General features: G+C 36.1%; 4 protein-coding genes and 2 pseudogenes across 8 annotated transcripts; 4 read left to right on the forward strand and 2 right to left on the reverse strand.

Moving 5' to 3' along the window:
• Positions 4,860 to 6,678, forward strand: LOC18586244. The gene is made up of 3 exons (XM_007009489.2): positions 4,860 to 5,077; positions 5,179 to 5,284; positions 5,985 to 6,678. The coding sequence occupies exons 1-3, from the start codon at positions 5,045 to 5,047 to the stop codon at positions 6,128 to 6,130; spliced, it is 285 nt and encodes a 94-aa protein (XP_007009551.1). The 5' UTR covers positions 4,860 to 5,044; the 3' UTR covers positions 6,131 to 6,678.
• On the reverse strand, positions 7,502 to 10,878 carry LOC18586245 (glutathione S-transferase DHAR2). Of its 2 annotated transcripts, XM_018129531.1 has the most exons (7): positions 10,814 to 10,878; positions 10,652 to 10,714; positions 10,469 to 10,559; positions 10,016 to 10,159; positions 9,424 to 9,541; positions 9,196 to 9,336; positions 7,502 to 7,759 (listed from the first exon to the last, which is right to left on the reverse strand). In XM_018129531.1, the coding sequence occupies exons 2-7, from the start codon at positions 10,707 to 10,709 to the stop codon at positions 7,673 to 7,675; spliced, it is 639 nt and encodes a 212-aa protein (XP_017985020.1). In that variant the 5' UTR covers positions 10,710 to 10,714; positions 10,814 to 10,878; the 3' UTR covers positions 7,502 to 7,672. The 2 variants fall into 2 exon arrangements, with proteins under 2 accessions (XP_017985020.1, XP_007009553.2); XM_007009491.2 differs by lacking the exon at positions 10,814 to 10,878 and having other exon boundaries at positions 10,652 to 10,812.
• On the forward strand, positions 12,539 to 13,859 carry LOC18586247. Its single transcript, XM_007009493.2, has 3 exons — positions 12,539 to 12,835; positions 12,941 to 13,046; positions 13,303 to 13,859. Exons 1-3 carry the CDS (start codon positions 12,803 to 12,805, stop codon positions 13,446 to 13,448), a joined length of 285 nt encoding a protein of 94 aa, XP_007009555.1. The 5' UTR covers positions 12,539 to 12,802; the 3' UTR covers positions 13,449 to 13,859.
• On the reverse strand, positions 14,391 to 15,799 carry LOC18586248 (annotated as a pseudogene).
• On the forward strand, positions 16,619 to 17,740 carry LOC18586249 (annotated as a pseudogene).
• LOC18586250 lies at positions 20,341 to 25,342 on the forward strand. 4 transcript variants are annotated; one of them, XM_007009498.2, is made up of 5 exons: positions 20,341 to 20,446; positions 21,338 to 21,414; positions 21,561 to 23,617; positions 24,050 to 24,218; positions 24,305 to 25,342. In XM_007009498.2, exons 3-5 carry the CDS (start codon positions 21,632 to 21,634, stop codon positions 24,955 to 24,957), a joined length of 2,808 nt encoding a protein of 935 aa, XP_007009560.2. In that variant the 5' UTR covers positions 20,341 to 20,446; positions 21,338 to 21,414; positions 21,561 to 21,631; the 3' UTR covers positions 24,958 to 25,342. The 4 variants fall into 4 exon arrangements, with proteins under 4 accessions (XP_007009560.2, XP_017985045.1, XP_017985046.1 ...); XM_018129557.1 differs by lacking the exon at positions 20,341 to 20,446 and having other exon boundaries at positions 20,641 to 21,414; positions 21,561 to 23,318; positions 23,418 to 23,617; XM_018129556.1 differs by lacking the exon at positions 21,338 to 21,414.

Genomic DNA, 26,066 nt, shown 5'->3' on the forward strand with positions numbered 1-26,066 from the left:
AGTTTATTTTATTATAATTTAAAATTATTTTATTTATTTATTTATATATATATATATTTTAGGTGTCTACACCCAGCTCATCTAATAGCTTCCTCAACCATAAAGCATGATTGGTAGTAGCTGCACATGCTATGTATTCTGCTGCTGTTGTTGACTAAGCTACCATTGGCTGTTTCTTGGAACTCCAGGCAAACACATCACTTCCAAATGAGAAACAAAACCTCTTGTGCTCTTAGAATCATCCAATGAACCTGCCCAGTCACTATCAGAAAAACCTATCAGTTGACTACTCTCCTGCTTCATATACACTAGTCCATAATTCATAGTTCCTCTAACATATCTTAGAATCCTTTTAGCTGCAGCAAAGTGTACTTCTGAAGGATTTTGCATGAACCTTGACAGCAAGCTTGTTGCAAACATTATATCTGGCCTGGTAGCTGCCAAATAGAGTAAAGAACCAATAATGCTTCTATATAACTGTCCATTAGTCTTTTCAGCACCATCTGCTACACTAAATTTAGCACCAATGCACAATGGAGTATTTACTGCCTTGCACATGCTCATATTAAACTTAAATAAATCCTGAGCATATTTGCCTTGATGTAGTATGACTTTACCAGTAGCTTGCCCCACTTCCATGCCAAGAAAATAAGTCATAACTCCCAAGTCAGTCATCTCAAATTCTTCCTTCATTTGAGATTTAAATTTAGACACATACTTGCTTTTTGGTCCAGTAGCCAGACGGTCATCCACATATAATGCCACTATAAGTTCCACAGTATTATGCTCATGCTTCACATACAAAGTGGATTCATTGATGCTCCTCATAAACCCCTGATTCTTGAAGTATTCATCAATTCTGGTGTACCAAGCTCTTAGAGCCTGTTTCAAGCCATACAGTGCCTTGATAAGCTTGCATACCTTCATCTTAGACCCCTACTGCACATAACCTTCAGGCTGCTTAATATAAATGTCTTCAGTAAGAATGCCATTAAAGAAGGCTGATTTGACATCCAGATGATAAATTGTCCATCCCTCCCTGGATGACAAGGCAACAAGCATCCTTATAGTATCATGTCTGGCTACTGGAGCATATGTTTCCATGTAGTCAACCCCATATACTTGAGCATACCCCTTGACCACCAACCGAGCCTTGTACTTATATACAGAACCATCTAGATTAAATTTGGTTCTGTAAATCCACTTCACTTCTATGATGTTTTTGTCAACTGGTCTGTCAACAAGAGTCCATGTCCCATTCTTGGATATCATCTCTATTTCAACATCCATAGCTGATTTCCAATTGTCATCAAGCTGAGCTTGCTTGAAAGTTGCTGGTTCAGTTACTGCAACATTGCATCTGCTATAAATGTCAGCTAAGCTTTTTGTACCTCTAACTGCTTTACTTTCATCCTCCAAATCAGAATCATCATCAACTACAGTCTGTTGAGCCTCTACATCAGGTGTTTTGGTAAAATTAACCTGTCCAGCACCACTATTAGGCCAATTTCAACTTTGCCCCTCATCAAATACCACATCCCTACTTACAAAAATCTTCTTTAATTCAGGATCAAACAATCTATAGCCTTTGGAGACTTCACTGTAGCCAACTAGAACTGCTGCCACATATTTTGGATCAAACTTAGTCCTCTTAACATCTGGTACCTTAGCATAGCAAATGCAGCCAAATATTTTTAAATGGGAAACATCTGGTTTATAATCAAACCACATTTCATAAGGTGTTTTGCTATCCAGAGCTCTTGTATAAACTCTGTTTAAAAGATAGTTAGCTGTATTCACAGCTTCTGCTGCCCAAAATGCCCCTGGCATCTTCATCTGGTACAACAAGCACCTCCCCATCTCTGCCAAGGTTCTATTCATTCTTTCAGCTTTCCCATTCTGCTGAGGGCTATATGGAATAGTTAACTGATGTTTTATTCCACAGGACTCCAGATGCTGCTCAAATTCAGTAGATGTATACTCCTTACAATTATCAGTCCTCAAGATTTTCACACTTTGTCCTAAGAAATTTTCAGCAGCAGCTTTGAACTTCTTGAAATAGCTCAAAGCAACAGACTTCTGCTTCAAGAAGGATATCCAGCAAAACTTTGAATAATCATTAATAAAGATGATGTAGTATCTGCTTCCACTAAGTGAAGCAGTCTTCATGGGACCATTCAAATCAGTATGTACCAATTCCAGCTTCCTGGTAGCCTTCCAACTACTTTCTGTAGGAAATGATTTTCTTGTTTGTTTACCAAACTGACAAGTCTGGCATATCTTATCCGGTTTCAAAATAACTGGCAATCCTTTCACCAAGTTTCTAGAAGACATCAGTGTCAAAGTATTGTAATTAACATGGCCAATCCTTTGATGCTATACTTCAGACACATCCAGTTCATTATATAAAGCTAAGTGAGCAGTATTAACCAAGTTCAGAGGATAGCAATTGTTCTTCATAGATACTGTAATCAATTCTTTACCCTTAGAATAAAAAACTATACAACTATCACCCTTAAACAAAATACTGTAATGCTCCTTAGCTAATTGTCCCACACTCAACAGACTATGATCAGCAGCAGGAACATAGTGCACACTAGAGATACTTGTTTTGCCTGAAGCAGTTTCAATGTCAACAGTTCCTACTCCTAAAATATCCAGATAATTTCCATCTCCTATCTTAACCTTTGACTTAAAGCTTTTGTCAAGGATAGAGAAAAAAGATTTATTACCTGTCAAGTGATGGAAGCAAGCACTGTCCAAAAGCCAAACATTAGATCTTTTTGAATTCTCACCAGATGTTACATTGCTTGAATTTTCATCAATTGTAGCCATAAAGAGAACTTCATCAGCATCTTCATCTGCATGCTCTACAACAACAGCTTTCTTAAGTGCTTTAGCCGAATTTTTACATACCTTTTCCACATGACCCTGTTGATTGCAAGCCCAGCATTTAACATTGGGCCTGAACCAGCAATATTTTTCAGTATGACTAGTCTTCTTACAATGCTTGCATGGTGGAAATTCCTTTTTCTGATCCCCCTGTTGAGTATCTCCACTCTTCCTTCCTTTGTTTTTCTTATCAATTGAACTGTCTTTCGAGCCATTACCTCTCATTTTCACATTTTTAGCTTTATCTATTAAGGCAAAATTTGATGCACTTTTTTGTCTGAAAGCCCTTCTTTGTTCTAAACCTTCCAAAGCATTAACTAACTCCTTAAAAGTAATTTGAGCTAGATCCTTGAAATCTTCTAATGAGGACACCTTAGTCTTATATTTCTCAGGTAAACTCACTAACATTTTGTTTACCAGTCTCTCTTCTGTAACCTCCTTCCCTAGTAGCCTCAATTGGTTCACTAATCCCATCATCTTCCCAGAAAATTCCCTTATATTTTCACTGTCCTCCATTCTTAACATTTCAAATTTCTGAGTAAGATTAAACGCTTGAATCTGTCTAGTTCTTTCACTCTCAAAAACTCTTCTCTCAAATAATCCCAAACTTGCTTAGGAGATTTCAAATGCATAACCCGAGCAAAAATTTCATCAGATAAAGCTGAGTGAAGGCAAGAAAGAGCTTTGTACCTTTTGGCTTTGTCTTCCTCAAATTGCCTGATCTGAGCTATCGTCGGATTAGCTCTCATTTGCACTGGTTCCTCATCAGTCTCCACTGCTTCCCACAACATGAAGGCTTTGAGATAAGCCTCCATTTTCACACTCCAGAACGAATAGTTCTCTCCGGTGAACTTTGGTGGAGCTAATGCATTGAATCCAGAAGTCATATTTTCACAAACTGATCAAATCCTAGGCCCTTAAGATCATTAAGAGCTCTGATACCAATTGAAGAAAATTAAAAGCTAAGCTGCAAAGCTAAGCAACGAAAGAACAAAGTTTAAAAAAAAAACAGATAAGTCTGAGAAGTCTAAAAAAAAAAAACAAAGAATTCCAGAGAATGTGAAATCGAAAATTTTTTACTGGGAAGAAGTAAGTATTTCATTTCATTTTCAGTATTTATATTCTAACAATTCAAAAACATTTCCTGATAAATCGGATCACAGCAACAAACTACACACAGACCAATGATCCCTCAACGGTAAAAAATTGAAACAGAAAACCATGGCTGTTAAGCCTTAAAACAGACTCAAAAACGACACCTAAATGAAGCGTATAGGACTTAACTAAACTTAGCTAAAGATAAAGAAACGACATGAGCAACATCGTTTTGAGTACACCAACTTAAAACATAAAAGAGTAAAACGACACACTTTGGAAACTTATAATTGCTTATGAATAAACGTCATCGTTTTCCACTAAAAAGCTGAAGCTCTTCTCTTGTTCTTCACATGCTATCACTGTCAGAGTATGAATTACCTTTCAACAAAAACCACAAAAAAATCATGCTAGATGTTCGATTAAATTAAAAAGGGTTGGCTCAATCGATCAGTACATTCGACTGTTTCCATGTAAATGATACTACTACCATTAATGGTCCCCTTTGTTGATAGCTAAGTTTCAATGCACGATACCTGCAAAATACAACAGGAACAAGGACCCAGCTACATATAGCTGGAAAGACATGGAAAATGAAAAACAGGCCTTTGATACTTTCAGCAGGGGGAGGGTTTGAGTTGTGAGAGGTTGTAGCCAAAGGGAGTGGATCATTCAGGGAACTGCTCAAGGATTTCAACTGGGTGTAGTTGGGTTTGTCTGTTTGGAGGAATTGTAGAGGGGTTAGGACCCACTTATCACGTGGAGGGGGATTGCCTAATTGCAAATCCTAGAAGACAAAGAAATGGTCATTTACAAATCTCCTCTAATCTCCTCCTAGCCAATTATCATCTATCTCCCACGTGGGGCTGCTGGACCCATCCTCCACATTTTGGTTTGCCCTATATTTTATTCTTTTGTGCACCCCCCGAGTTTGCTGCATCCTATTTGCACCAGGATCACTTCCTTGACTCATCAATTACTTTCCCCATTCTCTCTTTTGAGTTTCACAAGAAAAAAGAAGCAAGAGTTTGGTTCAGGATCAAGGGTATCATAAATCATGGGGGATTCTTCACAATCATATATTCGCCTGGTGATTCTATACTACAATCTGATATACTATTTGTTAAAATTACAATACATAGTTACATATTGTTTTTCATTTTGTTGGTGTTGATGCTGTAATTGTTACAGGTGCAGCATCTGATTGAGAAGTGTTTGATCTTCAAAATGACAAAAGAAGAGTGCATGGTAGCACTCTCCAAGCATGCAAACATCAAACCTGTCATCACTTCTACTGGTTCGCTCTATTTCTTTTCCTACTCTTTTCTTTTTCAATCCTGCATGCACCAAAAGAGAAGAAAATCACACATGCATACAGAAAACACACGCACGAAAGAGCTGTTGGATGATTTGAAATGAACCTGAGTAGTCAACAAAAACTCTCAAACATGATTTGCCAGTTTTGGCTTTGCTTATATTATCTCTAATATACTTCTGATGCAGCTATAGCCAGCCATACGAAGAACCTGTCAATCCGTATAGAATTCTGCTTTAGATGGGGTCTGTTTTTTCCTTCTCATATCTTGACCTATCGACCTAACGAAAAGTCAACCTCTGATCTGATAGAGCCAGTAAGTTATACTATAAGTGAACCTGGCAACCCAAGTAGGGTTCTGCTTTAGCCTTAGCTATCTCATACCATGATCAGCTGAGACAACCTGTGATCAAGTCAAGCCTGAGAATTTAGCCTTCTTGTCAAATCCAAGCATCCTCTGCTTAAGCTTGGCTCTTTCCGACATTTCATGATCCGGAACCAAATGCTAGAACACCAAGTTAACTATTCAGGGTCTCATCTCTGTCTAAAATTTCAACATCGCTTTACAGAATTATAGCTCCCAATCCCTTTCTCAGCTTGACTTTATTGGGTTTTCTTTTCTCTTGGTTTTTACGTGAAGAATAGCATACATGATTATGCTTATATGGTAATTGTGTTACAGTTTGGAATGAACTTGAAAAGGAAAACAAGGAATTCTTTGAAGCCTATGCACAATCCCAGAGCAAGCAAGACCGAATGTCCGAGGAAGAGACAAGTCAAATGATCCAGAAGATGATCTCGGATTCCCCTAAAGACCCCGACGAATAACATTGCCCCTCGAAAACGATCTGTCGTTGGTGTTCTGGTTGGTAGTTAGCCCTCGCCTACACCCCTAAACTCCTCTACACATCCAGCCAAACACTACAAAGCACAAAATTTAATTGAGAGTCCTTCCAACCTTTGAAAGTGGTCCTATTCCACATGTTCAATACGGAAGATCACGGCGCATTATCAGGGTCCCCTTTCAAATGAAATCTAGACTACCCTAAAATTGAATAACCAATAATTACATACTATGTCATCATGTTGTGTCAACGTCTTTAGGAAAAAATTTCGAAAAACTGCACAAAAGGGTATTTTTGTAATTTCATTATCTTTGACGCATTTACTCTACTTACTGTATATGTACCTATATGCTGAATGATGATTGGATCATTATGTGCGTATATATATATATATATATGTGTGTGTGTGTGTGTGTGTGTGTGTGGCTGAAGATTGTATGAATCTTTTCCTCTATGCAAATAGAAGGGATTGCTTTGGTTTCTTATGTTAAAGAAAAGGCAGGTGGCAACATCTGGAATCTCTGTCTTCCAGTGTTTCAGCACAAAATTTTTTTGGCTTTGCTTTGTCTGATAGCATATGTGGCTGGTTCTGGCTTTCGTATGTTACCATTATTGTAGAGTAAAATAAAAAACAGTGGGGACTTCTTAGTCCTTGCATCCTGGTCACAGTCATGAATTTTTTTAAGTATGCGAAGGTGATGTTTACGGTCCTGATAGAAGCCAGTGGTCTGGAATCATCCAGTGCTTATCAGGGTATTCAACTTAATGTTTCTTCTGGTATTAAATGAATGGAAAGTTCAGTGATTAACACTTAAAACAGGGGCAGGGGTGTGCAGTTTGCAGCTAACAATGATTATATGATCATGCTAAGTACCTTGAAACAACTTTGGACCACACTTGGAAGGCAAATACTCTGCTCCCACCCTGGGTTATCTGTATTCTTTCATCTGTTGTTGTGCTAGTAGTCTAGTTGTTTTCTGATATCTGCTGGAGGGTCAGTTTTTCTCTCTTAATTCATGTTGAAGACTGTCCTTCAGTTTCTCTATCTGTTTAAGATAAATTCATAACTTCCAGTCTAGCCAACTACAACTTCTCTCCACGAACAATCTATCTATACTTGACCTAACGGTTTGCCATCCGTCCATCAGAACTCAGAAAAGTGTTCAAGAATAAAACAAGTCAGTGTGAGCAAGAGATTCTTGCCCAGTTTTAAGATCTGCCTTGTAGGGGTTTGTGACCTGATCTATTCCATGATTACATCATCTTTTCGGAAAATATCTCCCAAGAACAAGCACACAACTCCCGTACGCACTCAGAGAGAGAGAGAGAGAGAGAAGAATTGACACTAACACAATTTTAACATCAGACCAAAGTTTAATAATTAATAGCAAATACCATGGATACGATAATTATAGATCAAAACATTTATTCACAAGTGAAGCAGCCAGTGTTCATCTGGTTTTAACATAACGTCTTACCCACTTACATACTCCAGATTTTAAAAAGCTTATAGTTTTGAACGAGTTCATGCATTGACCTTAGGCGCCCATCCAGTGATCACGAATTCCTTGGCAACACTTGTTTTCACAAAGGACTCTTGAGAGAAAATCAACTGCAATGCAAGATAAAGGAAATATATTTGACCATTAGTCAAAAAATAAATAAATTTTCTTCTATCCAGAGTCAATATTAGCATGAACACATGCCAGCATAAACACATTTAAAGATACACAATTAGAAACAAAGAAGATATTCATTAACGATAAAAGGGTCAGGACAAATATCACCCCAATTCATTGAGCATTCATCAATTAAAACCATTATGTTAAGCCAAAAATTTAAAAGGACTAGGATTCTCAAACTCAGATAAAAGAGCCGCTTCATTCCTACCATCTAGGATTACAGTTTTAGCCTCATCATGAAATGCTTACCTAGTTACATATTTTGTGCCTTATGACAGAGGCAATACCAATTCAGCATGATTACATAGCCATAATCAATGATGACTATTTCGAACTTGCAAGCAATATGCTTGATTGCATATAAGTGGAAAAGCCATTTCAGGTAATCAAGAGAACTAAACTAAAGCTAGAATCTGAGCCAGACAGTCAGTCATATACAAGTGTATTTCTAGAACAAGGCACCTCTTGCAAAAATCAACTGCAGGGGCCATTAAAGTTGAGAGATGCTAAATAAGGGGATAAAATAGGACCTAGCTAAAGGACACCAAGCCCAAAAATGAAGGGCTTTTTGCTTCCGTTTTTTGGGGCACCCCTGCTCTGCCTTTTTATGGTGTATTGGGGAGGTATGCTCTCTTTTTGCCTTAGTGCATATCTACCAATACCCCCTTCTGATGTATTTGTTTTTGCCACCTTACTGGTGGGAACCCTTTCATTTCCCCCCAGGTTTAATGAAAGCTGCCCTTTAATTTTCAAAAAAAAAAAAAATCATGATGATCCTTAAATACAAGCATGACATAGCTTTCATTATTCATGTCACGACATAAGCCTGATAAACATACCTGCTTTTACAAAGAAGGCAGCAGAAGTTCTTTCTGATTCTTTTAGAGGAGGTGGGGGCGTGGGCCTAAGGGTTCATGATAGAAAACCTTGATGTTGGGAATCCCTCAGAATCATGAATTCACATTCTAAAGTATCATCATTGGCATTTATGTTCTGTTATATCGAGCCAGCATTATGTTCTTTTGAAATGTATATAGTCACTGAGGTATATCATGCCACATTCTGTTGTAGCTACCTCCTAACCTACAGCATTACTCCTAATTATGTGTGTTATAATACAATAAAGCTTCAAATCACTAAATTGATCCAGATAGGATTGTAACTAATGTGACACAAGAAATACAAAGACCAGTGAAAACCAACAAAGTAAGCATCCTGAGAAGAAGGTTGTAATACTTGATGGAACGTGCATGCCAAAGACGGTCCCTTATTGAACAGTTAAAATCACTAATTTTTTTTTTTTTTTTTTTTAAAAAGCAGTAAATCATGCAAAAATATGTTGATTGATGGTTCAGTAGCTGCATACCTTCAAGTAACCGTGGACACAAGTCAAGCTTTCCGGAATAGTCCACTTCTTGAAATGGCCAAGAGCAATCTCAAGATGATAGAGCTTTGGCCCCAAACTTAAATCAATAGCAGTGATCTTTTCCCCAGCAATAAATGGTCCCTGATGCACATGGTAAAATATATGAAATAAAACCATGAATCTACACACAAAAGCGCTTCAAATATATAATATATTACTATCACTTACCTGACCCTTAAGATGCTCGTCCAATGCCTTTAGTTCATTAAGCAAAGCCTGCTCAGATCCATCGTTTGCATCCCTGCTCTTCAAAAATGTGATGAAAGTTCCAAATATTTTTGATCCTCTGCAGTCACACAGTGAATAATCAGTTGAGATTTTTCAAGAACAAAGTGCTTAGTAAACGTTTCTAAAAAAAAAAAACTCCTATCAATAAAACCATTCCCTGTTTTTAAAATCAAAGATTGACAAATCTTCCTGACAACACAAGATAAGCAAAATATGACAAAGAGAATCAACTCTATCTTTATATTTTCAAGATAACTATTCAAATGGAATCAGTCACAAAGCAAAAACTAATCACAAAATTCAGAGGGCAGAAGACAACCAAAACGATCAAACGTTTTCAGGATTAACTCAGATAATAAGAGTAGCAAGAAGTATAACAAACATATATTATAAAATCAAAAGAAAACAGTATAGGATTAGTATAACTTCTCAGCAGAAACACAAACGCATAAAACTGTTAACAAAAACACAGTACACTAAGTAATTTAGAGATAACTCATATGAAAGAAAAGGGAAGACGAGCGCAGCATACACAGAGGCAAATTCAGGTGGTGTTTTCAGAGAAGGCTCAGGGTACTTCTCTTCAAGAATTCCAACAATCACGTCAGAGTCAGGCACCCATTTGTCATCAAACTTCACCACCGGTACCTTTCCTTCTGGACTTATCTCCAAGAACCTATCAAAATCAAATCAAATAAAAAAATCACAAACTTCAAAACCCATTTGCTTAAACATTCCAAACAACCCATCACCTCAACCAAAAAACCCAAAAGTTCACACCTTTTACAATCAAAATCACAAATTTACAGCCACCCATCGGCCCAAACACTCCAAACTACCAATCACCACAAACAAAAAACCCCAAAGTTCACAAATTTAGAGCAACACATTTGCATTGAACAGTCCAAACAACCCAGCACCACAAAAAGACCTCACAGTTCACACTTTATATAAAAGTTTACATCTTTTATTATCTGATATATACCATTGAGGTTTGTCACTGAGATTGACGAGGTGCATCTTGTAAGGAACTTTCTTTTCCTCCAAAGTAAGAACAACCCTTTGGCAAAATGGACCTGAAAAACGCAAAACAAAGTAACAAAAGTTCAATTCAAATTAAAAACCCAGAAACAAGACCACCCAAGAAAAATAGAAAACCATGACATACAGTCTCCAAGAACATCAGGGGCACCAGCAGCAGCCTTGACACAAATCTCCAAAGCCATTTTTCCTGGAGAGAGATTTGGCAAATTTGGTTACTAAAATTCCTGTGGAAGGAAGGAGAGATTTAAAGGAATACAGTAAGCAAATGGCAAGTTGGAAGTTGTACTTGAGCTTGGTATGGTAGTATGTGCCTCCAAATTGTTGTCAGTGTGATATACGGACCTGATCAAAAGATCATGGTCGACAGCCCATCTTATTTAATTCGGATTGGGACCAACAACGGTATATTCTAGCTTTCTGAAAAAGTCAAAAAGCTACCTATTATGCCTCCACAAAGTTCCCCCCTTTATTCATTCACGTACTCATTAACATGGTCATGATTTTTGCTAAGTTCAAGGTCGACATTGGTTTTCCCCAAGCAACGTGGCCAATGAAAGGCTTCATATAAGTAATACTTTCTCAGATAGAAAGCATACAAATGAGGTAGGTGGATCAGATCATCTGAATTATTTACTTATATATATATATATATATATATATACACACACACACTATGTTAGGATTACAAATATTTACTCCATGTCCCAATCTCATTGAAAACTATTCATGGGGAAAGGTCCAATCCATTGCAACAAAAATCTGGTCCATGAAGGAAAATGGGTTCTCTAATTTCTGATCGTCATCTTCCTCCTGGAGGAGAATCACTTCTTTTGTCACTCTGACAAAGAAACCAAAAGCATTCATTTCATGACTTTTGCTAGAGTGGGATTCATGTATCATTGTCTTTGCATCTCCCTTTCTCTCCTTTCTAAAATGTCACCAACTTTTTATTGGATGATTGATTGTGTCTCTTAGCATTTTTAAGTCTTATTCATTTTTTATTATTAATAGATTCACAAAGTGATTAAATTAAATATAATAAATAAATTATATTCAAACATTCAATTCATTAATTGATGTATAATCTCTGCATTTAAGTAACAGATTTGAATCCCTTTGTCCAATTTCAAAAAATATATATAATTAATAAATTTAAATACGTATATGTGCCTTTATTTTTTTTCAAATTTATCCTCGAGATTCCAAATTTAATTGAGATAAGATTTTTTAAAAATTCGAACCTATTTGGTCCAAGTATAAGTTATTATTTTATTAAATAAGATTAAATTTAAATTTTAATATATAAAAATAATAAGAATATTTTTATAATAAAACATGTATATATAAAGATAAATGAAAAGATTGGAGCTTATCTTTAAAACAGTCAAGTCAGATTAAGTCCAGATTGAGCCCACTTTGATCAACCCAACAACACATGTAGCCCATTTAACATGCCTATGTGTATATATAAGTTTCTTTTTTTTTTTTTACTTAAAGGAAAAGGATTTAAATTCTGTTCTTTATGTAAAAAGATTATAAAAAGATTATGCATAAATTAATAAGTCAAATGTTTAAATATAAAAGAGTTATGGTGTTAAGAAATATATATATATATATAAAAGATTACTCATATACTTTTTAAGTGGAGTGCTCATGAATAATTTCTTATTTTGATTTTTGTTTTGGAGTTTGCTCTTTACAAATTTGGGATTGGATTTATTAAGAATTTGATTGACCTTTAATTTTTTTATTAATAATTTAGAAATTACGATTTTATTTTTTTATAATTTTCAATTTACGACCGGTTAAATCTTTTGAGTTTAAATATGCATTTTTATATCTACGAGTAATTTTAAAAATTACCGATTTCTCATTTTTTTTTAAAAAAAACTTTATGACTTTTTTACTTAACTAATTAAGTGAGTCAAAATTTTTATTAATATAGAAAAGATAAATATTTAGAGATGAAATGAGTGATAGTATAAGAAAAAAAAAAGTATGAAATACAAATAAATGGTAGAAGACAAAGAAAGGGTCATATTTACAAAGCATACCTCATCCCCTCTCAGCCAATTATCATCAATCTCCCACGTGGGACTTCTAGACATATCTCCCCCCACGTCCCCCTCATGGTTTGCCTAATATTTCATTCTCTTGTGCACCCCCAAAGTTTTCTGCATCATGTTTGCTCCAGGATCACTTCCTTAATTCACCACTTTCTATCCCCATTCTCTCTTTTCAGTTTCACAAACAACAAGAGTTTGGCTCAGGATTCATGGGGGATTCTTCATCATCCTATATTCACATGGTGATTTTATACTATAATAATCTGATATGATATTTGTTAAAATTACATTATATTGATATATGTTGTTTTTCCATTTTGTTGGTGATGATGTTGTAATTGTTGCAGGTGCAGCATCTGATCGAGAAGTGTTTGATCTTCAAGATGACCAAAGAAGAGTGCATGGAAGCACTCTCCAAGCATGCAAGCATCGAACCTGTCATCACTTCTACTGGTTCGTTTTATTCCTTTTCCAACTCTTTCTTTTCCAATCCTGCATGCACACAGAGAGAAAAACCCGCATGAACCTGTCAACCCAAGTAGGGTTCTGCTTTAGCTTTAGCATTCTCATGCCATGATCAGCAGGGACAACCTTCAATCAAGTCAAGCCTGAGACAGACAACCTTTCTTACACCATGTTGGTTTTTACGTTAAGAATATCATACATGATCATGCTTATATGTAACAGGAAATATGTTAATTGTGTACAGTTTGGAATGAACTTGAAAAGGAAAACAAGGAATTCTTTGAAGCCTATGCACAATCCCAAAGCAAACAAGATCGAATGTCAGAGGAAGAGACAAGTCAAATGATCCAGAAGATGATCTCGGATTCCCCTAAAGACCATGATGACTAACACTTCCATCTTAAAGGTTATCCCCTCGTTGTTCTGGTTGGTAGCTGGCCCTCTCCTCCACCAGCCGCCCTCCTTAAACTCCTTTCGAATCTAGCCAAACCATGTAGTGTTTTTATTGAGAGTCCTTTTGGACCACTCTTGAGGTGGTCCTATTGCACATGTTTAATAGGGAAGACCATGGAGTATTATCATGGTCCCCATTTCCAAATAAAATCTAGACGACCCTAAAGTGAATAACCAATAATTAGATGCCATGTCATCATGGCATAATCAATAATTACATGTTCATGTAAGCAATTTGAGGAAAAATATGAAGGAGAGTAGTCTATATCTGTATATATATATACAAGATAAATATATACAAATGATAGCTATGGTTTTCTATGATGAAAGAAAACAGAGGTGACAACATCTGGAATCTGTGCCATCCTTTGTGAATCCTTTGTGACAACATATGGTTTTCTAATTTTCTATCTGTTTAAGATAACTCTATAACCTCCAATCTGAGCCGACTCTAAACTTTTTTCCACAAACAATCTAATACTTTACCTAATGGTGTGCCGTTCTCCCTCAGAACTCAGAAAAGAGTTCAAGAAAAAAACATGTCAAAGAAAACAATAGATTCTTGCCCAGTTTTAAGATTTGCCTTGTAGAGGCCTGTGAGGTAATCTATTCCATGATTCTGTCATCATCTTTTCAGAAAAATATCTCCACCAGCAAGCCCATATGTACACACAGGAAGAGAGAGAGAGAGGAATTGACACTACCTACAGTTCAGCATCAGATCAAAATTTACTAATCAATAGCAACCACCATGGATACTATAATGATAGATTCAAACATTTATTAGTACGTGAAGCAACCAACATTCATCTGGTTTTACATGAAGTCTTACCCACTTACATACTCTAGAGTTTGAAAACCTTATAGTTTTGAACTAACTCATGCATTGACCTTATGCGCCCATCCCACAATCGCGTGTTCCTTGGCAGCCTGAGTTTTCACAAAGGACTCTCGATAGAAAATCAACTGCAATAAAGATTAATAATCAGTTGAGAGGTTTCAATGAACAACTCCTATCAACAAAACCACTCCATTTCTTTTTTTAAATCAAAGATTGACAATTTTTCCTGACAGTACAAGATAAGCAAAATACGACAAAGAGAATCAACTCTATTCTTTATGTTTTCAAGGTAACCATTCTCATGGAATCAATTACAAAGCAAAAATAATCACAACATTTCAGGTGGCAGAAGACAACCAAAATAATCAAATGTTTTCAGGATTAACTCAGATAATAAAAGTAGCAAGAAGTACAATAAGCATGTATTATAAACTCAAAAGAAAACAGTATAGTATTAATATAACTTTCAGTAAATAGACAAACTTATAGTATTGTTAGCAAGAACACTGTGCAAAAGGTGGCTGAGAGATAAATCAAATGAAAGAAAAGGGAAGACGAGAGGCAGCATACACAGGCAAATTGAGGTAGTGTTGTTAAGAGAAGGCTCAGGGTACTTCTCTTCAAGAATACCAACAATCACGTCAGAGCCAGGTACTCATTTCTCATCAAACTTCACCACTGGTACCTACCTTCCTTCTGCACTTATCTCCAAAAACCTATCAAAATCAAATCAAATAAAGAATCACAAACTTCAAGACCCATATGCTTATACACTCCAATCAACCCATCACCACAATCAAAAAAGCCCCAAAGTTCACACTTTTACAATCGAAATCACAAATTTACAGCAACTCATTTGCCCAAACACTACAAACTAACAATCACCACAAACAAACCCCCCCCTCCCAAAAAAAAGTACATAATTTTACAATCAAAATCACAAATTTCGAGCACCACATTTGCATTGAACACTCCAAACAATCCATCACCACAGAAAAATAAAAATAAAAAAACCTGACAGTTCACATTTTTACACAAAAGTTTACATAATTTATTATCTGATATATACCATTGAGGCTTATTACTGAGATTGACAAGGTGCAACGTGTCAGGAACCCACTTTTCATCTAAAGTAAGAAGAACCCTTTGGCAGAATGGGCCTGAAGAACATAAAACAAAGCAACAACCTTTCAATTCAAATTCAAAACCCAGAAACAAAATCACCCAAAAAAAGAAAACAAGCATAACATACAGCCTCCAAGAACATCAGGGGCATCAGCGGCAGCCTTGACACATATCTCCAAATCCATTTATTTGTCTAGAAAGATTTGACAATTTTGGTTACTAAAATTCCTGTGGAATGAAGGAGCGCTCTAAAGAAAGACAGCAAGTAAACGGCAAATTGGAAGCAGTAATTGAGCTTGGTTTGGTAGCAAATAACTCCAAATTTCTGCAATGTGGTATGGACCTGATCAAAGGTCAGCCCATCTTATTTAACTTGGATTGGGACCAGCAAAATCGTTATTTTAAAAAAAAATTGGAACTTTCATGCACATGCATACACCTACAAAAAATTTAGTTCGTATCTATTTTTTAAAATAAAAAAACACTATCACATTTTTACTTATTTTATTTTATTTTATTTACTTATTCAATAATTCAATTTCGTTACTGATAAAATAAGTATTACAAGCTTCACATCTGTTAGTTAAGAGCTATTGTAATACAAAACAATACATAATCACCATACAAATAGATATGATAAAAGTCCATAAGAAATTTGTTGCACACCCTAGAGCCAATAATAGAACTGTTACAATGAAAGCAACTACTACCGAGTATAAAATAAATCCGAGCCATCCACCTTTAACTTTGTCAAAGAATTCGTAAAAAAATTTACTTTCCTAAATGTATGAGTATTAATCACTTTTTTCATATTTATGCGTAATCTATCAATCTAAAAAAAATCTTTCGATATTTTTAAGACATCAAGGATTCGAGGGAATGCCTAATATAAAAAAGAAAGTTTTGGAGTACAAATAAGTCCTAAAGACAAAGACCAATTATCATCTGTCTCCCACATGGGACTTCTGGACTCGTTCACCCCTATCATCCTATTGGCTTGCCCTATATTTAATTCTCAGTTTGCTGCATCATATTTGCACCAGGATCACTTCCTTAATTCGTCATTTACTTTCCCCATTCTCTTTTTTGAGCTTCACAAAAACACAATAAGAAGAGTTTGGTTCAGAAGCAAGGACAAATCATGGGGGATTCTTAATCATCATATATTCACATGGTGATCTTATACTGTAATTTGATGTGCTGTTTGTTAAAATTACAATATATTGATATATATTGTTTTGCATTTTATTGGAGTTGATGTTGTAATTATTGCAGGTGCCGCATCTGATTGAGAAGTGTTTGATCTCCAACATGACGAAAGAAGAGTGCATGGAAGCACTCTCCAAGCATGCAAGCATCCAACCTGTCATCACTTTTACTGGTTCGTTGTATTCCTTTCCCAACTCTTTATTGTTCAATCCTGCTTGCACCAAAAAAAGAAATCACATATATTTGAAACAAACCTGAGTAGTCAACAGAAACTCTCAAACATGATTTGCAGATTTTGACTTTGCTTATATTATGATCTCCAGTAAGCTTCTAATGCAGCTATAGCTGGCCAAACAAAGAACCTGTCAAATTTGTATAGAATTCTGCTTGAGCTGGAGGTTTTTTTTCTTCTCATATCTTGACCAATTGACTCGACAGCAAGTCAACCTCTGATCTGATATAGCCTAGTAAGTTAGAATATAAGTGAACCTGTGAACCCAAGTAGGGTTCTGCATGCTTTATCCTTAGCTTTCTCATACCATGATCAGCTGGGACAACCTTTGATCAAGTCAAGCCCGAGTATATTTATAGCCAGGTGAAATCTTGTCAAATCTAAGCATTTTCAGCCTAAGCTCGGCTCTTTTCAATATTTCATGATCCTGAATCACTTTTGATCAGCCAAATATTAGAACACCAAGCAAACTATTCTGGGTCTCATCTCTTCTCCAATATTTCATCGTCCCTTCACAGAGTTATAGCTTCCAGGTGTTTCCTATTCCTTTCTCAAGAAATAAGCTCAGCTTGAATTCGTTGGAGGCTTTTCTTTTTCAATGTTGGTTTTTACGTGAAGAATAGTAAACATTATCATGATTATATGTAACACGAACTACGTTCATCATTATGTACAGTATGAAATGAACTTGAAAAGGTAAACAAGGATTTCTTTGAAGCCTATGCACAATCCCAAAGCAAACAAGACCGAATGTCGGAGGCAGAGACAAGTCAAATGATCCAGAAGACGATCTTGGATTCCCCTAAAGACCCTGACGACTAACATTTTCATCTTAAACGCTGTCTCCTGGGTGTTCTGGTTGGTCCCAAGCCTCTCCTCCACCCCTCCCCCCCCGGGCCCTCCCTAAACTCCCTTCAAACAAGCCAACCACTACAAGCTCAGAATTCAAGCCATAGTGTTTTTTCTGAGAGTCCAAAGGTGGTCCTATTGCACATGTTCAGTACGGAAGATCAAGGAGTATTAACATGGTTCACGTTCCCAAATAAAATCTAGATTACCCTAAATTGAATAACCAATGATTACATGCCATGTCATGGTCGAATAATCAATAATTACATGCCGATGTCGGCACCCGAGGACAAATATGAAACGATATTCTTGTAATCTCATAATCTTCCTCATCGCGGTTACTTTACTATGTTGAATGAGTTGCTGAAGATTGTATCTGTCTTTTCTTGTATAAATACAAGAGTTGATATGTTGAAAGAAAAAACAGAGGCAGCAACATCTCGAATCTCTGTGTCATCCTTAATTTGTTCCTGCATGAAATGTCGGCTTTGTTTGTCTGATAGTATATGTGGCTGCATCTGGCTTTCTTATGTTACCATTATTTGTTGATTAATAAATAGAGTAAAACAAAAAAGTGGGGGACTCCATAGCCCTTGGCAGCCTGGTCACAGTCATGAATATAATTTTTTAAAAGCAGTTGAAGGTGGTGTTTGTGGTCCCGTAGAAGCCAGACTAGCCAATGGTCTGAGATCATCGAGTGCTCGTCGGGGTTGAACTTCAATGTTTCTTCTGGCAGTCAATGCATGGAAAGTTTAGCGACGAGCACTTAAAACAGGGGCAGGGAATGCAGTTTCAAGCACAACTGAGAACCACTATCTCAGTACTAAGCAAAGGAAGTGGCCCACTTGTGTCCCTAGAAGAAAAGGAAGACATGTTCAAGGTTAATACAATAGCACATATGCCATAACGGTGCCAGCATGGTTAGAAACTTGGACCACCCTAGGAAGGCCAAGACTCTGCGCCCACCCTATATGTTGTGCTAGTGGTCTAGTTCTGATATCTGATGAGGGTCAATTTTTCTGTCTATACTCTTGACCTAATGGTTTCCTGTCACTCCCATGGAACTCAGAACAGAGTTCAAGAATAAAACAAAGTCAGTGAAAGCAAGAGATTCAAGCCTAGTTTTAACACATGCCTTGTAGGAGCTCGTGAGCTAAATCTATTCCATGATTCCATCATCCCACCAACAAGCAAAACAAGAAGGTGGGAGTATTTGGGAGATTATTCATTAAACTGTATATGTTATTATTGTATTAAATAAATTATATATTTTAACATATATAAATTGAAAGATTAATATAAAATATTTTTACATTATTTTTAATAGTAGATAAGGTACAAACTTAACTTTGAAATGATCAAATCCGATTAGGTTAAACTTGAACACGTATATCCCATTTAATCCCGTTTAACTTTATACCTTAAATCTTAAATTATGAAAATATTAATAAAATTGATGATGGGCACTTTAGGTGGGATGCTCATGAATAATTTGTTACTTTGCTTTTTATTTTGGAGTGTGGCCTTTACAAATTTGTGATTGTATTTAAACTATAGTGTAGAAAGTATATATATTTTTAAAGTAAAACTTTCATGGATTAAGAATTTACATATATATATATATATATTATTAAAGACAAAAATAGAAATACTAGAGGTTTTAATTCCAATGCAAAAGGAATAATTTTAGAACCACACAATATAGCAATCATACTTCATATGCAATTTGCAAATGTAATCATAGCGTTCGCCGATGCCACCAATCATTTTTCAGCTTCCAATATTCTTCATTCATATTCGGGGGAGTTCTAACTTCTAAGGTGTAAATAATAAATTTTATTCCTAACATCGGGTGAAAATAATAGATCTATTTTTTGCAATCACATATATATTATTTAAAATATTTAATTTGAATCTCCCTTTTTTTCTCAAAAAAATTAAAATCAAAATTTTTGTCTCAAAGTTTGTAAAAATAAAAAATAAATATAGTAATATATATATATATATATAATATAAGTTTGAAATACAAATAATATTTACAAATTTATTTCTACTACTATTTGTCATCATGTATAGGAGAGAGAAAAGTGGGTCAAGTTGGAGTGGAAATAGCAATTCCATCTCATTACACGTAAGGAGAACTGTTTCTGTCGTGGCGCGAAACACGCGAGAAAGGACAGTTAAAGGTTTCGCGCGTAGTTTCGAAACGTCAAACCAACGGCATAACACGTCCCTACAAAAACCCACCTGTCTCTACTTGCCACTTTCTTTTTTTCTTCTTCCTCATATCATCGAATTACCGTCTCCCATTTTTCTTCCGAATCTAAAAACCCCCAATTCTTTACTTATTTCGATCTTCAATTCAATCTCGAAAACCCCATTTCGTAGAATTTTAGTTTTTCTTTTTTCATGAACCGACCATTTTTAAATTTTTTTTTTGGTTGCATGTGACGTTTGGTTTTGACCAACCAACTTGTTCAACATGTCGGCTTGTCTTTCTCTTCCTTGATTTATAAGCAAGACAAAATAATTTGAGCCCTTTTGTTATCATATTCTTTTAATTAAATTAATTTAATAAACACTCTGAAATGAAGTGATTTAGATGGAAATTTTGTTGGGCATCTGAACTCCAAAGTCAACAGCCACATCTTCTTCCAAACAACTTCTCTTAGAAAAAAGGTTAGCTCTTTTATTTTCTTTTTCAATTTTTCTTCCTCTTTTTTCTGGGTTTTCTTTTCTCTTTCTTGGTTTTTTGTTTTCTGGGTTTTTCCATGCTTTGGTTAAGCTTTTGATGTTTGCTTCTGCTTTTGTTAAAGTTGGATTCTTTTGGTTTCTTTTCTAAGTGCCAATTTTCATTTTTTTTCCTTTCAAAATGATCTTTTTTGTTTGTTTCAATGAGTTAATAGAGGGCTATATGATTCTTGTTCAGTTGTTCTTTGATTGTAATTGATTGATTTGTATGATGGTTTGTTGGGGGAGGGGTTTTTAATATTAAAATTGTCTCTTTTTAATGATGGGGGGAGGGGGGATTTGTTTCATTTACTAATTGCACTTTATACTTTGTTCCCGTGTTGTGTTCTAATCATTACTTTGCCTAAAGAATAATTTTAATGATTTTGTTTCTTCCATGTTTATTGCTCTGAGCTCTACTTTGTTTGCATTTATGAGTCGTCTAGAAACTTTAATTTTTGGCTTTATTTGATACTCATATGACTGTTGTAAGGGGAATTCCTTTGCTGCTTTAATCTTTTGTTTTCTAATAAAATTTTACATATTTAAGCTTTATTTCATTGACCAAGAAGATGTTTGTTTTCCTTTTCTACCATTCAAAGATGTTTTACAGTAAGGGTTTTTTATGGAAAAGAAAAATTCTTAGTATTTTTCTTTTTTTGTAGAGTACATGCTTTCTATGATTGGTTTAGGCTGAGCATCCAATTTAGATGCTGCATATTTGGAAAGCTGCTATTTAAGTTTCTTTGCCTTTTCAGATTTTAGTTTGTTTTGTTTCCTTTCAGTCTTTTGGCATATGCTCTTTTGCATGTTTATTGAATATTAATATGGAATTTCCAGGACGCAGGGGGTTTTCAGATTGAGTGTTTGGAGTTTTACTGTAGTTGTTGCTGTGGCAGCTGTATACGATATATATGGTAATTGAATAAAAAAGTATATCCTTCTTGCTTTTGAGGTGTAAATTTTTGATAGTTGCTTAGTTTGCTTATTTTTGTAGTAAATGGATGGCAATCTTTCAATTTCAGGTATATCCATTAAATTCTTTTTCTTTTCTTTGATGCAGACTGCAGATGCATTTTTGCATCCCGTGGAATGCTATTGATTTAAGGGTGTTTATTTCAGCTGCATGAAGAAATGTCAATGAACATGGAATGTAAGCCTGCTACACCAAGTGTTATTGCAAAATTAATGGGCCTTGATGAACTTCCAACTCAGCAACCTGTCAAGAAGCAGAAACGACAAAGAGTGCTTTCAGAGAATTATCTTCGTAAAGTTGCTTCTATAGGTGTTTGGGAGAAGCGGTCGTTTGATGAATGCCATTCGTATAGGTTCAGCTTTGAAGAGCAAAAGGAGTTCAAGGATGTATATGAAGTAATAGAGTCATTAGAGAGAGACAAGGAAAGTGATTTGTTTGCTGAAAAGGGAAGAGCTGATTTAAGATCGTCAGAGGAAAAAATTCCTATTTTAAGTGGAAGTCATGCAGATGCAGATTGTGTTCCAGTGGGTGTCAAGCTTCAACATTTGAAAGAAGTTCATTCTGGACAGTATGGGCCAGGATTTGTGGATTCTAGAATGGATTATTTTGAAAATCATTTTCAGAATCCAGATTATTTGACCACCAAGCCTTTCTATGATCAGGAAGGTGTCTCTTCTCACTTGCTTTCAGGGCATGTAAGAATCTTAGAGCCAGCATATTCTTTGGACTCTGAAAATACTGATATATACAGGGAAGTCCGGAATAGAACTGATCAAGGAAATGCTAAATTGCGTCAGCAACTTGAGAATCATCTTGTAAAAGATTTCCAAAGGAAATATGGACCTGATAGTATGTTTCCTGGATGTCGTCTGGAATCAAACAACGAAAAACATCCTTCCTTTAGAAAAGTTGTTGTTTTGAAACCAAAGCCTGGAAAGGTAGAGGATGCTTCTAATTGTCTCTCTTCTCCTAGTTCTAGTGAAGGTTCTTATTCAGGCAATAGGAAAGACAAAGGTTTCCTCAGTCATGGAAAAGGAAATTCACATACTCAAGTTAAAGAGAGGAAGAATTTGTCCAATGATGTGAAATCCACAGGGCATAGATCTATCCCTTCCTGTGGATCTGAAAAGGAAATCACCAGAAAAACAAGGCATAAGACAAGTGACATTCCTTTGCAGCCAACAAGGTCAGGATTCAGTGGTGTTCACAGTCTTGCAAAAGAGCCAGAGTTAATGATGGTTTCTTCCCCAAATTACTCTGATTTGAACAACTGGTATAAGCCCTCATGCAACTACTTAGATGGATCATATGTGGCTCAGGAAGCAAAGAAGCAAATCTCAGAAAGATGGAGGATGAATAAAGAGTTTCGGGAGAATGGACTTACTTTTGGGGGTAGGGGCAGAAGCAGAACTCTTGGTGAAATGCTTGCATTGCCTGACTATGATAAATATGCGAACTTTCGTACTCCGTTAGGCATTCGCAGTAGAGATGGTTGGAAAAAAATGGGTGTTGGAGACTTAATAAAGTCCAGATCTCCGGCATATTTTACATCTGTTGGAAGTCCTAAAACCAGGACCAGTCACAAAGCTTTCCATGATGATTTGTGTATGACCATGAGGCCAATGTTTTCTCTTAATTGGTCAAGACTGAAGTCAAGTAAGCAGGGTTCCAGTGGGAAAGATGATCTGGAACGAAGAAACTCAGGATCCAACTGCAAGAAGTCTCAATCTAGTCCATACCTAAAGTCAGAAAAGAATCACTTGCTTGAAGACAAATATGTTATCCATTATATGTTCAAGAACAAACTTGAGAAGCAGGATCGTGCTGAACAACATTCTATAGTTCGTAAGTCATTAAAACACGATGTTGATTGCTCTGATTCTGAAAATGAAATTACCCCAATTGATCAATGTAATGACATCAAGGATGGAAATATGTCTCCAGAAGGTTCTGTGGTACCTGAGTCACCAATGTGTACTGTTGCGTCCCCAAGCATGGCATCTGATATGGTGGTTGCTATAGAAAATGTGTCTGTCAGCAAGTGTACTGAGAATCATAAACAGCCACAGTTTGAACCAATAGGCTGCACCATGTCAGAGAAAGATTATGATTCTTCTTTTATCCCTGACGCTTCAAGTAAACAGGTTTGATGTTTTTTTTCCTTTTAAGTATCTGATTAGTTTGATAGTTGCTAGTATTATGTAATACTCAAACCTTAGATGATATCTTCAATCAAAGCTATATGGAAGCTGATATGTTCTAGAACCTGATTGTTTCTCAAGTAAAAAGGTGGATGTCCTTTATAATCAATGTAAATGTTACATGCACATTTTGTTATGACATCACATTTTCTTCTTAACTTTGAATCATTCCACTACCAAAAGAGTAGCATGTTATACATTTTAGAAGTAAAGTAGTTGTTTTAGTACCTGTGCACATTCTTTTGTACAAAATATTCAAATAATTTTCTTTGGATATGTTTGTTCTTCTAATTGTTCGGCTGCAATTTTGAGGTATACTCTTTGGCTCCAAAAATTAAATTTCCTTCCTCAATTTCTTTCACTGTAATCTTGCAGGAAGATATGTTAATGGAAATATCTGAAGAGTGTGGGACAGACCCTGACTCTCTTGTGAACTTGGAGAGAGCTTATCAGCCCAGTCCAGTTTCAGTTTTGGAAGCACCATTTGGAGAAGAGGTTTTATCCAACTCTGAATGCTTTCACAGTGTCAGTGCTAGCTTACATGGTACTAAGACAGAAGGATTTCTTGACCTCTTGATTCTCTTGCCCACTTTTAATCAATTTAATTTTTTTTTTCTTGTTTATTAATAGATGTGAGGCGACAACTTGAATTTCTAAAATCAGAGTCATATGAAGGATACTCAGAAGGACCTGGAATGGTTGTGTCAAGTGATGATGATGATGATGATGCAGGAGAAGAGTCCCTGAAGGACTGTGAAGTCAATGAAGATTCAACAAAGTTGTTTGGAGTTGAAGAGAGTAGGGATTTCTCCTATATGGTTGATGTCTTGACAGAGGCAGATTTCCATAGTAGAAACCAGAATATAGGCTTTGACGGACGGCACTCTCCAGAAATCCCTATAAGCCCTTCAATTTTTGATGCATTAGAGAAGAAGTATGATGAACAAATAGCTTGGAAGAGGTCAGCAAGGAGGCTACTGTTTGACCGCATAAATTCAGGTTTGATGGAAATTCTCCAGCCATGCTTCGGAGAACCCATATGGGCAAAACCTGTCGCAAGAAGGCTTAGCTTTAGGCAGAACTTGAAGGAGATTAAGGAAGAGCTGTATATGTTGTTGGTTAGCCAGGAAAAGGAAGCAAGAAAGGACTCATCTGAGAAAGTATTGGGAAAGGATGATGGATGGTTATTCTTAGGATATGATATTGAGGTAATTGGTAGAGAAATAGAGAATTCATTGATAGATGAGCTGGCAGCAGAGATTGTTAGCCTAGAGAGTTTTTGAAAGATAGTTTTCCCCACATTTTTTTTCCTCCTGGTTTTGGCAGATATTTACATGCATCATCAAAACCACAAGTGAGAGATTTTTTTTTTTTTTGATTATTGGGCATTTGTATTTTGCATTGGCATGTCAGTGAGAAAGAGAGAGAGGTGTATATAGGAAAATTTTTTATTTAGTGAGGTTTGAATTCCATCGGTCATGTTAGTGTATTGAAATTCAAAAATACATTACATGGTTGGTTCATTCTTGGCATTGGTGTGGAAGTCAAGATGAGTGGATACATATGTTGAGGTGATGGCAGATAGTATTAGCATTGCCATGCCTGTTGTTGTATACCTGTAATGCCAGTTTCTGAAAGGAGACCACGTTTGTTCCAAAAAAAAAAAAAGAAATAAAAGAGAAAGGAGATTGGATGTTAATGCTATGTTCTTTTCCTTAAAAAATTGGACTTCTTTCTCTTTTTGGTAATCAGTTATCAAATTTTTCCTTTTTTTATTTTTATGCATCACCCTGACTTGTTTCAAAAGTTAAGGGAACCTGTATGCAGTGTTGTAATCTGTATATACATTATATAAAGCATACAAGGATTTGGAAAACCATTAATGGGGAAGACAGATTGAAGAACAAGAAAACCACATAAAGATTTGGAATAGTGTCCTGCAAGTTGATGCAGGCACATATTCAATAGTTTCACTTGACCTTTGCAGGCAGGAAAATGTTTATCTAAGATGACCCCATCCCCATCCCCATGTAGATTACATAAAAGACTCTCTTTGTTGTGGCCCAAAAGAAAAAAAGGTACAGAGAAGAGATGGAAGAAAAGACTGAGATGCACCACCAACCCACCCCCCCCCCCCCCGCCCCACAGCAGACTTATATTACCTATCTCCTGATCTTCTTAGTCACCAGATGATGATATTTCTATAGTAAGAATTTAAGACTTGGAGGTATGGGGCAGCGCAGTAGGAGCCTCTCCCCACCACATTGGCCCCCTTGAGAGACACTGGACCCGTAGGTCTTAATAACTATGAAGACCCACCAAGTAAAGAATCATATTCTCTCATTTGGTCCATAACCAATGGGATCAAACATGGTTGACTACTTTTAGGTAT

This window comes from Theobroma cacao, chromosome 10 (assembly GCF_000208745.1).
Source record: "Theobroma cacao cultivar B97-61/B2 chromosome 10, Criollo_cocoa_genome_V2, whole genome shotgun sequence".
In the NCBI taxonomy this organism is placed as follows: domain Eukaryota; kingdom Viridiplantae; phylum Streptophyta; class Magnoliopsida; order Malvales; family Malvaceae; genus Theobroma; species Theobroma cacao.

Excerpts from the sequence above, each read along its gene's own strand:
- LOC18586245 (XM_018129531.1), bottom strand. The coding sequence starts at position 10,709 with ATGGCTTTGGAGATTTGTGTCAAGGCTGCTGCTGGTGCCCCTGATGTT. Across the intron at positions 10,560-10,651 it reads CCCTGATGTTCTTGGAGACT|GTCCATTTTGCCAAAGGGTT; the intron begins GTATGTCATGGT and ends TGCGTTTTTCAG. Across the intron at positions 9,542-10,015 it reads CCACCTGAATTTGCCTCTGT|AGGATCAAAAATATTTGGAA; the intron begins GTATGCTGCGCT and ends GTGTGACTGCAG.
- LOC18586250 (XM_007009498.2), top strand. The coding sequence starts at position 21,632 with ATGTCAATGAACATGGAATGTAAGCCTGCTACACCAAGTGTTATTGCA. Across the intron at positions 23,618-24,049 it reads CTGACGCTTCAAGTAAACAG|GAAGATATGTTAATGGAAAT; the intron begins GTTTGATGTTTT and ends GTAATCTTGCAG. Across the intron at positions 24,219-24,304 it reads TGTCAGTGCTAGCTTACATG|ATGTGAGGCGACAACTTGAA; the intron begins GTACTAAGACAG and ends GTTTATTAATAG.
- LOC18586244 (XM_007009489.2), top strand. The coding sequence starts at position 5,045 with ATGGGGGATTCTTCACAATCATATATTCGCCTG. Across the intron at positions 5,078-5,178 it reads CACAATCATATATTCGCCTG|GTGCAGCATCTGATTGAGAA; the intron begins GTGATTCTATAC and ends TAATTGTTACAG. Across the intron at positions 5,285-5,984 it reads ACCTGTCATCACTTCTACTG|TTTGGAATGAACTTGAAAAG; the intron begins GTTCGCTCTATT and ends ATTGTGTTACAG.
- LOC18586247 (XM_007009493.2), top strand. The coding sequence starts at position 12,803 with ATGGGGGATTCTTCATCATCCTATATTCACATG. Across the intron at positions 12,836-12,940 it reads CATCATCCTATATTCACATG|GTGCAGCATCTGATCGAGAA; the intron begins GTGATTTTATAC and ends TAATTGTTGCAG. Across the intron at positions 13,047-13,302 it reads ACCTGTCATCACTTCTACTG|TTTGGAATGAACTTGAAAAG; the intron begins GTTCGTTTTATT and ends AATTGTGTACAG.